Source organism: Salmo salar, unplaced genomic scaffold (assembly GCF_905237065.1).
Source record: "Salmo salar unplaced genomic scaffold, Ssal_v3.1, whole genome shotgun sequence".
Lineage (NCBI taxonomy): Eukaryota > Metazoa > Chordata > Actinopteri > Salmoniformes > Salmonidae > Salmo > Salmo salar.
In genome coordinates, this window is record NW_025546993.1 from 5,900 (window position 1) to 20,308 (window position 14,409).

Below are 14,409 nucleotides of genomic sequence, written 5' to 3' on the forward strand. Positions count from 1 at the left end.
CTATATGAGGTCAGGTTAACTGTTTAGAGGAGATACAGACACTATATGGAGTTAACTGTTTAGAGGGAGATACAGACACTATATGGAGTTAACTGTTTAGAGGAGATACAGACACTATATGAGTCAGGTTAACTGTTTAGAGGAGATACAGACACTATATGGAGTTAACTGTTTAGAGGAGATACAGACACTATATGGAGTTAACTGTTTAGAGGAGAATACAGACACTATATGAGTCAGGTTAACTGTTTAGAGGAGATACAGACACTATATGAGTCAGGTTAACTGTTTAGAGGAGATACAGACACTATATGAGTCAGGTTAACTGTTTAGAGGAGGTACAGACACTATATGAGTCAGGTTAACTGTTTAGAGGAGATACAGACCACTATATGAGTCAGGTTAACTGTTTAGAGGAGATACAGACACTATATGAGTCAGGTTAACTGTTTAGAGGAGATACAGACACTATATGAGTTAACTGTTTAGAGGAGGTACAGACACTATATGAGTCAGGTTAACTGTTTAGAGGAGATACAGACACTATATGAGTCGGTTAACTGTTTAGAGGAGATACAGACACTATATGAGTCAGGTTAACTGTTTAGAGGAGAATACAGACACTATATGAGTCAGGTTAACTGTTTAGAGGAGAATACAGACACTATATGAGTCAGGTTAACTGTTTAGAGGAGGTACAGACACTATATGAGTCAGGTTAACTGTTTAGAGGAGATACAGACCACTATATGAGTCAGGTTAACTGTTTAGAGGAGATACAGACACTATATGAGTCAGGTTAACTGTTTAGAGGAGATACAGACACTATATGAGTCAGGTTAACTGTTTAGAGGAGATACAGACACTATATGAGTCAGGTTAACTGTTTAGAGGAGAATACAGACCCTATATGAGTCAGGTTAACTGTTTAGGAGGAGATACAGACACTATATGAGTCAGGTTAACTGTTTAGAGGAGATACAGACACTATATGAGTCAGGTTAACTGTTTAGAGGAGATACAGACACTATATGAGTTAACTGTTTAGAGGAGATACAGACACTATATGAGTTAACTGTTTAGAGGAGAATACAGACACTATATGAGTCAGGTTAACTGTTTAGAGGAGATACAGACACTATATGAGTCAGGTTAACTGTTTAGAGGAGATACAGACGCTATATGAGTTAACTGTTTAGAGGAGATACAGACACTATATGAGTCAGGTTAACTGTTTAGAGGAGAAACAGACACTATATGAGTCAGGTTAACTGTTTAGAGGAGATACAGACACTATATGAGTCAGGTTAACTGTTTAGAGGAGGTACAGACACTATATGAGTCAGGTTAACTGTTTAGAGGAGAATACAGACACTATATGAGTCAGGTTAACTGTTTAGAGGAGGTACAGACACTATATGAGTCAGGTTAACTGTTTAGAGGAGATACAGACACTATATGAGTCAGGTTAACTGTTTAGAGGAGAATACAGACACTATATGAGTTAACTGTTTAGAGGAGATACAGACCCTATATGAGTCAGGTTAACTGTTTAGAGGAGAATACAGACACTATATGAGTTAACTGTTTAGAGGAGATACAGACACTATATGAGTCAGGTTAACTGTTTAGAGGAGAATACAGACACTATATGAGTCAGGTTAACTGTTTAGAGGAGAATACAGACACTATATGAGTCAGGTTAACTGTTTAGAGGAGATACAGACACTATATGAGTCAGGTTAACTGTTTAGAGGAGATACAGACCACTATATGAGTCAGGTTAACTGTTTAGAGGAGGTACAGACACTATATGAGTCAGGTTAACTGTTTAGAGGAGATACAGACACTATATGAGTCAGGTTAACTGTTTAGAGGAGATACAGACACTATATGAGTTAACTGTTTAGAGGAGGTACAGACACTATATGAGTTAACTGTTTAGAGGAGATACAGACACTATATGAGTCAGGTTAACTGTTTAGAGGAGATACAGACACTATATGAGTCAGGTTAACTGTTTAGAGGAGATACAGACACTATATGAGTCAGGTTAACTGTTTAGAAGAGATACAGACACTATATGAGTTAACTGTTTAGAGGAGAATACAGACACTATATGAGTCAGGTTAACTGTTTAGAGGAGGTACAGACACTATATGAGTTAACTGTTTAGAGGAGATACAGACACTATATGAGTCAGGTGAACTGTTTAGAGGAGATACAGACACTATATGAGTCAGGTTAACTGTTTAGAGGAAGTACAGACACTATATGAGTCAGGTTAACTGTTTAGAGGAGATACAGACACTATATGAGTTAACTGTTTAGAGGAGATACAGACACTATATGAGTTAACTGTTTAGAGGAGATACAGACACTATATGAGTCAGGTTAACTGTTTAGAGGAGATACAGACACTATATGTGTCAGGTTAACTGTTTAGAGGAAGTACAGACACTATATGAGTCAGGTTAACTGTTTAGAGGAGATACAGACACTATATGAGTCAGGTTAACTGTTTAGAGGAGATACAGACCACTATATGAGTCAGGTTAACTGTTTAGAGGAGATACAGACACTATATGAGTCAGGTTAACTGTTTAGAGGAGATACAGACACTATATGAGTCAGTTTAACTGTTTAGAGGAGATACAGACACTATATGAGTCAGGTTAACTGTTTAGAGGAGATACAGACACTATATGAGTCAGGTTAACTGTTTAGAGGAGATACAGACACTATATGAGTCAGGTTAACTGTTTAGAGGAGATACAGACACTATATGAGTCAGGTTAACTGTTTAGAGGAGGTACAGACACTATATGAGTCAGGTTAACTGTTTAGAGGAGGTACAGACACTATATGAGTCAGGTTAACTGTTTAGAGGAGATACAGACACTATATGAGTCAGGTTAACTGTTTAGAGGAGATACAGACACTATATGAGTCAGGTTAACTGTTTAGAGGAGATACAGACACTATATGAGTTAACTGTTTAGAAGAGATACAGACACTATATGAGTCAGGTTAACTGTTTAGAGGAGGTACAGACACTATATGAGTTAACTGTTTAGAGGAGATACAGACACTATATGAGTCAGGTTAACTGTTTAGAGGAGATACAGACACTATATGAGTCAGGTTAACTGTTTAGAGGAGATACAGACACTATATGAGTCAGGTTAACTGTTTAGAGGAGATACAGACACCATATGAGTCAGGTTAACTGTTTAGAGGAGATACAGACACTATATGAGTCAGGTTAACTGTTTAGAGGAGATACAGACACTATATGAGTCAGGTTAACTGTTTAGAGGAGGTACAGACACTATATGAGTCAGGTTAACTGTTTAGAGGAGATACAGACCACTATATGAGTCAGGTTAACTGTTTAGAGGAGATACAGACACTATATGAGTCAGGTTAACTGTTTAGAGGAGATACAGACACTATATGAGTTAACTGTTTAGAGGAGGTACAGACACTATATGAGTCAGGTTAACTGTTTAGAGGAGATACAGACACTATATGAGTCAGGTTAACTGTTTAGAGGAGATACAGACACTATATGAGTCAGGTTAACTGTTTAGAGGAGAATACAGACACTATATGAGTCAGGTTAACTGTTTAGAGGAGAATACAGACACTATATGAGTCAGGTTAACTGTTTAGAGGAGGTACAGACACTATATGAGTCAGGTTAACTGTTTAGAGGAGATACAGACCACTATATGAGTCAGGTTAACTGTTTAGAGGAGATACAGACACTATATGAGTCAGGTTAACTGTTTAGAGGAGATACAGACACTATATGAGTCAGGTTAACTGTTTAGAGGAGATACAGACACTATATGAGTCAGGTTAACTGTTTAGAGGAGAATACAGACCCTATATGAGTCAGGTTAACTGTTTAGAGGAGATACAGACACTATATGAGTCAGGTTAACTGTTTAGAGGAGATACAGACACTATATGAGTTAACTGTTTAGAGGAGATACAGACACTATATGAGTTAACTGTTTAGAGGAGATACAGACACTATATGAGTCAGGTTAACTGTTTAGAGGAGATACAGACACTATATGAGTTAACTGTTTAGAGGAGATACAGACACTATATGAGTTAACTGTTTAGAGGAGAATACAGACACTATATGAGTCAGGTTAACTGTTTAGAGGAGATACAGACACTATATGAGTCAGGTTAACTGTTTAGAGGAGATACAGACACTATATGAGTCAGGTTAACTGTTTAGAGGAGGTACAGACACTATATGAGTCAGGTTAACTGTTTAGAGGAGATACAGACCACTATATGAGTCAGGTTAACTGTTTAGAGGAGATACAGACACTATATGAGTCAGGTTAACTGTTTAGAGGAGATACAGACACTATATGAGTTAACTGTTTAGAGGAGGTACAGACACTATATGAGTCAGGTTAACTGTTTAGAGGAGATACAGACACTATATGAGTCAGGTTAACTGTTTAGAGGAGATACAGACACTATATGAGTCAGGTTAACTGTTTAGAGGAGAATACAGACACTATATGAGTCAGGTTAACTGTTTAGAGGAGAATACAGACACTATATGAGTCAGGTTAACTGTTTAGAGGAGGTACAGACACTATATGAGTCAGGTTAACTGTTTAGAGGAGATACAGACCACTATATGAGTCAGGTTAACTGTTTAGAGGAGATACAGACACTATATGAGTCAGGTTAACTGTTTAGAGGAGATACAGACACTATATGAGTCAGGTTAACTGTTTAGAGGAGATACAGACCACTATATGAGTCAGGTTAACTGTTTAGAGGAGAATACAGACCCTATATGAGTCAGGTTAACTGTTTAGAGGAGATACAGTCACTATATGAGTCAGGTTAACTGTTTAGAGGAGATACAGACACTATATGAGTTAACTGTTTAGAGGAGATACAGACACTATATGAGTTAACTGTTTAGAGGAGATACAGACACTATATGAGTTAACTGTTTAGAGGAGAATACAGACACTATATGAGTCAGGTTAACTGTTTAGAGGAGATACAGACACTATATGAGTCAGGTTAACTGTTTAGAGGAGATACAGACACTATATGAGTTAACTGTTTAGAGGAGATACAGACACTATATGAGTCAGGTTAACTGTTTAGAGGAGAAACAGACACTATATGAGTCAGGTTAACTGTTTAGAGGAGATACAGACACTATATGAGTCAGGTTAACTGTTTAGAGGAGATACAGACACTATATGAGTTAACTGTTTAGAGGAGATACAGACACTATATGAGTCAGGTTAACTGTTTAGAGGAGAATACAGACACTATATGAGTTAACTGTTTAGAGGAGGTACAGACACTATATGAGTCAGGTTAACTGTTTAGAGGAGATACAGACACTATATGAGTCAGGTTAACTGTTTAGAGGAGATACAGACACTATATGAGTTAACTGTTTAGAGGAGGTACAGACACTATATGAGTCAGGTTAACTGTTTAGAGGAGATACACACACTATATGAGTCAGGTTAACTGTTTAGAGGAGATACAGACCACTATATGAGTCAGGTTAACTGTTTAGAGGAGATACACACACTATATGAGTCAGGTTAACTGTTTAGAGGAGATACAGACCACTATATGAGTCAGGTTAACTGTTTAGAGGAGATACAGACACTATATGAGTTAACTGTTTAGAGGAGATACAGACACTATATGAGTCAGGTTAACTGTTTAGAGGAGGTACAGACACTATATGAGTCAGGTTAACTGTTTAGAGGAGATACAGACACTATATGAGTCAGGTTAACTGTTTAGAGGAGGTACAGACACTATATGAGTCAGGTTAACTGTTTAGAGGAGATACAGACACTATATGAGTCAGGTTAACTGTTTAGAGGAGAATACAGACACTATATGAGTTAACTGTTTAGAGGAGATACAGACACTATATGAGTCAGGTTAACTGTTTAGAGGAGATACAGACACTATATGAGTCAGGTTAACTGTTTAGAGGAGATACAGACACTATATGAGTTAACTGTTTAGAGGAGATACAAACACTATATGAGTCAGGTTAACTGTTTAGAGGAGAATACAGACACTATATGAGTTAACTGTTTAGAGGAGATACAAACACTATATGAGTCAGGTGAACTTAACTGTTGGTGAGGGGCAGGGTGATGTTGGTGAGGGGCTGGGCAGGGTGATGTTGGTGAGGGGCAGGGTGATGTTGGTGAGGGGCAGGGTGATGTTGGTGAGGGGCTGGGCAGGGTGATGTTGTGGATGTTGGTGAGGGTCATTAGTATGTGGGGGCTTTATATTGTAAAAAAATGTAATCAAAATAAATAAATGAGATGAACTCAGTAATACACAGTAGATTGAAGTTATATTGACTAAATAAATAATCTCTGATCAGAATATAGGGACCAGGTTGCTATTTGAGAAGCATCCGGTATCTCCTGATCTACTCACTCTATACTCATGGTGGAGACAGAGTCCAGGGTGGTGAATCCTGCTGCCAGGAACTGGTTCTTGTATTGGCTCATCTTGATGGAGTCCAGCCAATCACCGATGGAGATGAACGGAGGGTAGTCTGGCATGTCCTCCAGTGATTCTGGAAAACTGAGTCGATTACAGAGAGAAAGTAAATAGGGAGATGTGAGAGAGAGAGAGAGAGAGAGAGACTGAGCTGGTGAAGCCAAAACGCTTGTGTTACTACCTCCTAACAGGGCAGCCAACATGCTTATGTTACTAGCTGCTAACAGGGCAGCAAAAACAGCAAACAAAATACACAAATAATAATAATCAAAAACTATAAAACAAGAAATCTTGAATGGGATATGGGCCCAGTGGAGAATCTCCCTCAAACATAGTCCTTCAAGTCGCGTTTCTTCTACAAGTCAAAGGGAAGCTTGTCAACCCATTTTACCATTAAAAACAACACCCTTAGCCCCCTTAGCCCCTTAGCCCTAAAAACAACACCCCTTAGCCCCTTAGCCCCTTAGCCTAAAAACAACACCCCTTAGCCCCTTAGCCCCTTAGCCCTTAGCCCTAAAAACAACACCCCTTAGCCCCTTAGCCCCTTAGCCCTAAAAACAACACCGGTCCATGAAGAAGCAGTACCAGGACAATGGGTCCTGGACTGTCATACCCCATAAAATTAGATTAGGGATGATGCCAACTGTGACGACCCTCCCGGTCTGTCTGCTGTATTCTCTCTCTCTCTCTCTTTGCTCTTGTGTCCTTATTAGGATGCCGGTGGGCGGAGTTGGGAGGGTGGTCAGCTACATGGGGAAATGTCCCAGGATAAAGAGACCACTTCCACTGTCATTGTGGAGACTCTCTCCACGCAGACACATTGTTTTTTTAGTTTTATTATTACATTATTACATTTATGCATGCAAGCACTCACTTACACTACTGATTACACACACACACCATTGTTAATTACCTAGTTTACTTTATTTAATAAATATATATTTTGATACTCCTTGTCTCCACGTTGTCTCCCTTTTCTTTGCGAACTCTGAGCCGGTTCGTAACACCAACTAACTGACGCCCATTAAACCGGTCAATACATTTTTCCAAAACAGTAAAATGAAGTGAATAACAGAAAATACTATAGATGGAACAGCCATGTTTCACTAAGAGTTTTAATGGAAAGATGAAGAAAAAAAAATACCAAGATTATGGGCTAACAGTCTTAAGACTACAGTCTACTAATGAACAATCAACTCCTTTAATGAAGCAGCTAAGAAAAAAAGTCATTTTCAAACATTTTCCGAAATGCAATTAGTGAGAAAACATCGTTCTAAACAGCACATATAACGAGAGAGATTCCAGACGTGACAGAGATTAAAATCTCCATTACAAACTAATGGACCTGATAGCAACAACCAGGATGGGTTGATATGACCAGGATGGGTTGATAATATAACCAGGATGGGTTGATAATATAACCAGGATGGAATGATAATAACCAGGATGGGTTGATACTATAACCAGGATGGGTTGATAATATGACCAGGATGGGTTGATAATAACCAGGATGGGTTGATACTATAACCAGGATGGGTTGATAATATGACCAGGATGGGTTGATAATATAACCAGGATGGAATGATAATATAACCAGGATGGGTTGATAATATGACCAGGATGGGTTGATAATATGACCAGGATGGGTTGTTAATATAACCAGGATGGGTTGATAATAACCAGGATGGTTTGATACTATAACCAGGATGGGTTGATACTATGACCAGGATGGGTTGATACTATGACCAGGATGGGTTGATACTATAACCAGGATGGGTTGATACTATGACCAGGATGGGTTGATACTATGGCCAGGATGGTTTGATACTATGGCCAGGATGGGTTGATACTATAACCAGGATGGGTTGATACTATGACCAGGATGGGTTGATACTATGGCCAGGATGGGTTGATACTATGGCCAGGATGGGTTGATAATATAACCAGGATGGGTTGATAATATAACCAGGATGGGTTGATAATATAACCAGGATGGGTTGATAATAACCAGGATGGGTTGATAATATGACCAGGATGGGTTGTTAATATGACCATGATGGGTTGATAATATGACCAGGATGGGTTGTTAATATGACCAGGATGGGTTGATAATATGACCAGGATGGGTTGATAATATGACCAGGATGGGTTGATAATAACCAGGATGGGTTGATACTATAACCAGGATGGGTTGATACTATAACCAGGATGGGTTGATAATAACCAGGATGGGTTGATAATATGACCAGGATGGGTTGATAATATGACCAGGATGGGTTGATAATATGACCAGGATGGGTTGATAATATGACCAGGATGGGTTGATAATACGACCAGGATGGGTTGATAATACGACCAGGATTGAGCCTTTGGCTTCTGGACAACAAAAGAAAGTTGATATTTTTTTATCTTTATTTAACTAGGCAAGTCAGTTAAGAACAAATTCTTATTTTCAATGACGGCCTAGGAACAGTGGGTTAACTGCCTTGTTCAGGGGCAGAACGACAGATTTTTACCTTATCAGCTCGGGGATTCGAACTTACAACCTTGCGGTTACTAGTCCAACGCTCTTACCACCAGGCTACGTCGCCGCCCCACAAATGAAAACCAATAGAACTGCCACGCCCTTGGTTCTCTATGGTGTTTAGGTCAGAGCATGACTAGGGGGGTGTTCTAATCATTCTATTTCTATGTTGGTGGTTTTGTATGGTTCCCAATTAGAGGCAGCTGGTAATCGTTGCCTCTAATTGGGGATCATATTTAGGAAGCCCTTTCTCCCACCTGCATTTGTGGGCTATTGTTTTGTGTATGTGCTTGTTGCGCCAGTTAAAATCACGTTTCGTCCTTCATCACGACCGTGACGAGAACAGGAGAGAAATGCTGGTTTATACCACGAGGAAGTCTTTACATATTAACTACCGCTTATGTTTCCATGGATTGATATTGGCCAGGCTACTCTGAAGCTAGACATGCCTTATTAATTGAACTGAAGTATAAATGTTTTTTCAAGGTTTCAAACAATTATACTGCCTCAAGATCCCATTACAGCCTACGCACACGAATGGCGAATGGGAAACGCGCTTTAATTCCCAGTTGAGAAATAAAAAAATGCTGGCTCTTTTCAACTCGCGGTTGTATTTAGAAAGGTTATTTGTTGACCAATGACTGGGCTGACCAATAACTGGGCTGACCAATGACTGGGCTGACCAATGACTGGGCTGACCAATGACTGGGCTGACCAATGACTGGGCTGACCAATGACTGGGCTGACCAATGACTGAGCTGACCAATGACTGGGCTGACCAACGACTGGGCTGACCAGCGACTGGGCTGACCAGCGACTGGGCTGACCACGACTGGGCTGACCAGCGACTGGGCTGACCAACGACTGGGCTGACCAACGACTGGGCTGACCAACGACTGGGTTGACCAATGACTGAGATGACCAGAGACTGGGCTGTCCAACGACTGGGCTGACCAACGACTGGGCTGACCAACGACTGGGCTGACCAGAGACTGGGCTGACCAGAGACTGGGCTGACCAGCGACTGGGCTGACCAACGACTGGGCTGACCAGAGACTGGGCTGACCAGCGACTGGGCTGACCAGCGACTGGGCTGACCAACGACTGGGCTGACCAACGACTGGGCTGACCAACGACTGGGCTGACCAACGACTGGGCTGACCAGCGACTGGGCTGACCAACGACTGGGCTGACCAACGACTGGGCTTACCAGAGACTGGGCTGACCAGCGACTGGGCTGACCAGCGACTGGGCTGACCAGCGACTGGGCTGACCAACGACTGGGCTGACCAACGACTGGGCCGACCAGCGACTGGGCTGACCAGCGACTGGGCTGACCAATGACTGGGCTGACCAATGACTGAGCTGACCAACGACTGGGCTGACCAATGACTGAGCTGACCAATGACTGGGCTGACCAATGACTGGGCTCTAACTAGACTATGAACTGTATTCTGTTCCTCTAACTAGACTATGAACTGTATTCTGTTCCTCTAACTAGACTATGAACTGTATTCTGTTCCTCTAACTAGACTATGAACTGTATTCTGCTCCTCTAACTAGACTATGTAATGTATTCTGTTCCTGTTCTGTTCCTCTAACTAGACTATGAACTGTATTCTGTTCCTCTAACTAGACTATGTACTGTATTCTGTTCCTCTAACTAGACTATGTACTGTATTCTGTTCCTCTAACTAGACTATGAACTGTATTCTGTTCCTCTAACTAGACTATGAACTGTATTCTGTTCCTGTTCTGTTCCTCTATCTAGACTATGTACTGTATTCTGTTCCTCTAACTAGACTATGAACTGTATTCTGTTCCTCTAACTAGACTATGAACTGTATTCTGTTCCTCTAACTAGACTATGAACTGTATTCTGTTCCTCTAACTAGACTATGAACTGTATTCTGTTCCTCTAACTAGACTATGTACTATATTCTGTTCCTCTATCTAGACTATGTACTGTATTCTGTTCCTCTAACTAGACTATGTACTGTATTCTGTTCCTCTAACTAGACTATGAACTGTATTCTGTTCCTGTTCTGTTCCTCTATCTAGACTATGTACTGTATTCTGTTCCTCTAACTAGACTATGTACTGTATTCTGTTCCTCTAACTAGACTATGAACTGTATTCTGTTCCTCTAACTAGACTATGTACTGTATTCTGTTCCTCTAACTAGACTATGTACTGTATTCTGTTCCTCTAACTAGACTATGAACTGTATTCTGTTCCTCTAACTAGACTATGTACTATATTCTGTTCCTCTATCTAGACTATGTACTATATTCTGTTCCTCTAACTAGACTATGTACTGTATTCTGTTCCTCTAACTAGACTATGAACTGTATTCTGTTCCTCTAACTAGACTATGTACTGTATTCTGTTCCTCTAACTAGACTATGAACTGTATTCTGTTCCTCTAACTAGACTATGTACTGTATTCTGTTCCTCTAACTAGACTATGTACTGTATTCTGTTCCTCTAACTAGACTATGAACTGTATTCTGTTCCTCTAACTAGACTATGTACTGTATTATGTTCCTCTAACTAGACTATGAACTGTATTCTGTTCCTCTAACTAGACTATGTACTGTATTCTGTTCCTGTTCTGTTCCTCTAACTAGACTATGTACTGTATTCTGTTCCTCTAACTAGACTATGAACTGTATTCTGTTCCTCTAACTAGACTATGAACTGTATTCTGTTCCTCTAACTAGACTATGAACTGTATTCTGTTCCTCTAACTAGACTATGAACTGTATTCTGTTCCTCTAACTAGACTATGAACTGTATTCTGTTCCTCTAACTAGACTATGTACTGTATTCTGTTCCTCTAACTAGACTATGAACTGTATTCTGTTCCTCTAACTAGACTATGTACTGTATTCTGTTCCTGTTCTGTTCCTCTAACTAGACTATGAACTGTATTCTGTTCCTCTAACTAGACTATGTACTGTATTCTGTTCCTCTAACTAGACTATGAACTGTATTCTGTTCCTCTAACTAGACTATGTACTGTATTCTGTTCCTCTAACTAGACTATGAACTGTATTCTGTTCCTCTAACTAGACTATGTACTGTATTCTGTTCCTCTAACTAGACTATGAACTGTATTCTGTTCCTCTAACTAGACTATGAACTGTATTCTGTTCCTCTAACTAGACTATGAACTGTATTCTGTTCCTCTAACTAGACTATGTACTGTATTCTGTTCCTGTTCTGTTCCTCTAACTAGACTATGTACTGTATTATGTTCCTCTAACTGGACTATGTACTGTATTCTGTTCCTCTCTTCATGACACCTAACAGACATTATATTCCAGTAATTATGCAAATTAACCTATAGACCAATCAAACGTATTTCCGGCGTCTAACCGGTTAACCGTTAACATCCCTGCAGTAGATACAATTCAACAGCCCTTTAATATCCATGGAAACTGAAATGTAGATGGTTAATTGGTGGATTGGTTGAGTGGTTGAGCGGTTGAGCGGTTGATCGGTTGAGCGGTGGAAGCGGTGGAGCGGTGGATCGGTGGATCGGTGGAGTGGTGGAGTGGTTGATTGGTGGATTGGTGGATTGGTGGATTGGTGGAGTGGTGGATTGGTGGATTGGTGGAGTGGTGGATTGGTGGAGTGGTGGATTGGTTGAGTGGTGGAGTGGTGGAGTGGTTGAGTGGTTGAGTGGTTGAGCGGTTGAGCGGTTGAGCGGTTGAGCGGTGGAGCGGTGGAGCGGTGGAGCGGTGGAGCGGTGGAGCGGTGGATCGGTGGAGTGGTGGATTGGTTGAGTGGTGGAGTGGTTGAGTGGTTGAGTGGTTGATTGGTTGTTCTTATCTGTGTACACGGTCCACTAGTGATAGCTGACTACTGGGTTTAAGGTTGGGGTCAAGGGTCAGGGTCAGAGGTTAGGGTCAGAGGTTTAAGGTCAGGGGTTAGGGTCAGAGGTTAGGGGAAAGGGTTAGGCTCAGCTGTCAGGATAAGAGGTTAGGGTCAAGGGTTAGGGGTTAGGGTCAGGGGTTAGGGTAAGATATTAGGGTCAAGGGTTAGGGGTAAGGTTCAGAGGTTAGGGTCAAGGGTCAGGGTTAGGGTCAGAGGTTAGGGTCAAGGGTTAGGGTAATATGTTAGGGGTCAGGGGTTTACCTGTTGTCCACCAGTGTCAGTAGACTAGTGGGGTTCCTGATGAGTTTATCCAGGAAGGAGACCACGCTGTTGAAGTGAGGTCTCTGACCTCTCTCCTTCTGCCAACAGTGGAGCATCAACTGGTGGAGAACCACAGGACAGCCCATGGGGACAGGGAGACGGTATCCCTCCTCTATAGACAGGATCACCTGTAATATAGAACCACAGGACAGCCCATGGGGACAGGGAGACGGTATCCCTCCTCTATAGACAGGATCACCTGTAATATAGAACCACAGGACAGCCCATGGGGACAGGGAGACGGTATCCCTCCTCTATAGACAGGATCACCTGTAATATAGAACCACAGGACAGCCCATGGGGACAGGGAGACGGTATCCCTCCTCTATAGACAGGATCACCTGTAATATAGAACCACAGGACAGCCCATGGGGACAGGGAGACGGTATCCCTCCTCTATAGACAGGATCACCTGTAATATAGAACCACAGGACAGCCCATGGGGACAGGGAGACGGTATCCCTCCTCTATAGACAGGATCACCTGTAATATAGAACCACAGGACAGCCCATGGGGACAGGGAGACGGTATCCCTCACTCTATAGACAGGATCACCTGTAATATAGAACCACAGGACAGCCCATGGGGACAGGGAGACGGTATCCCTCCTCTATAGACAGGATCGCCTGTAATATAGAACCACAGGACAGCCCATGGGGACAGGGAGACGGTATCCCTCCTCTATAGACAGGATCGCCTGTAATATAGAACCAAAGGACAGCCCATGGGGACAGGGAGACGGTATCCCTCCCTCTATAGACAGGATCGCCTGTAATATAGAACCACAGGACAGCCCATGGGGACAGGGAGGCGGTATCCCTCCTCTATAGACAGGATCGCCTGTAATATGAGAACCACAGGACAGCCCATGGGGACAGGGAGACGGTATCCCTCCTCTATAGACAGGATCACCTGTAATATAGAACCACAGGACAGCCCATGGGGACAGGGAGACGGTATCCCTCCTCTATAGACAGGATCGCCTGCAATATAGAACCACAGGACAGCCCATGGGGACAGGGAGACGGTATCCCTCCTCTATAGACAGGATCACCTGTAATATAGAACCACAGGACAGCCCATGGGGACAGGGAGACTTCCACCTAGCCTATCAGAGAGCAAGATAGATCTATTAT

At 41.7% G+C, this 14,409-nt stretch overlaps 1 protein-coding gene across 1 annotated transcript; it reads right to left on the minus strand.

Annotated features, from left to right (window-relative positions):
- Nucleotides 1-6,480: 6,480 nt before the first annotated feature.
- On the minus strand, nt 6,481-13,747 carry LOC106594450 (ephrin type-A receptor 6; the record flags this gene model as incomplete). Its single annotated transcript, XM_045711079.1, has 2 exons — nt 13,214-13,747; nt 6,481-6,630 (listed from the first exon to the last, which is right to left on the minus strand). Coding segments are annotated over exons 1-2 (296 nt in total), but the record flags the coding sequence as incomplete, so codon positions are not given.
- Between the last annotated feature and the right edge of the window lie 662 nt (nt 13,748-14,409).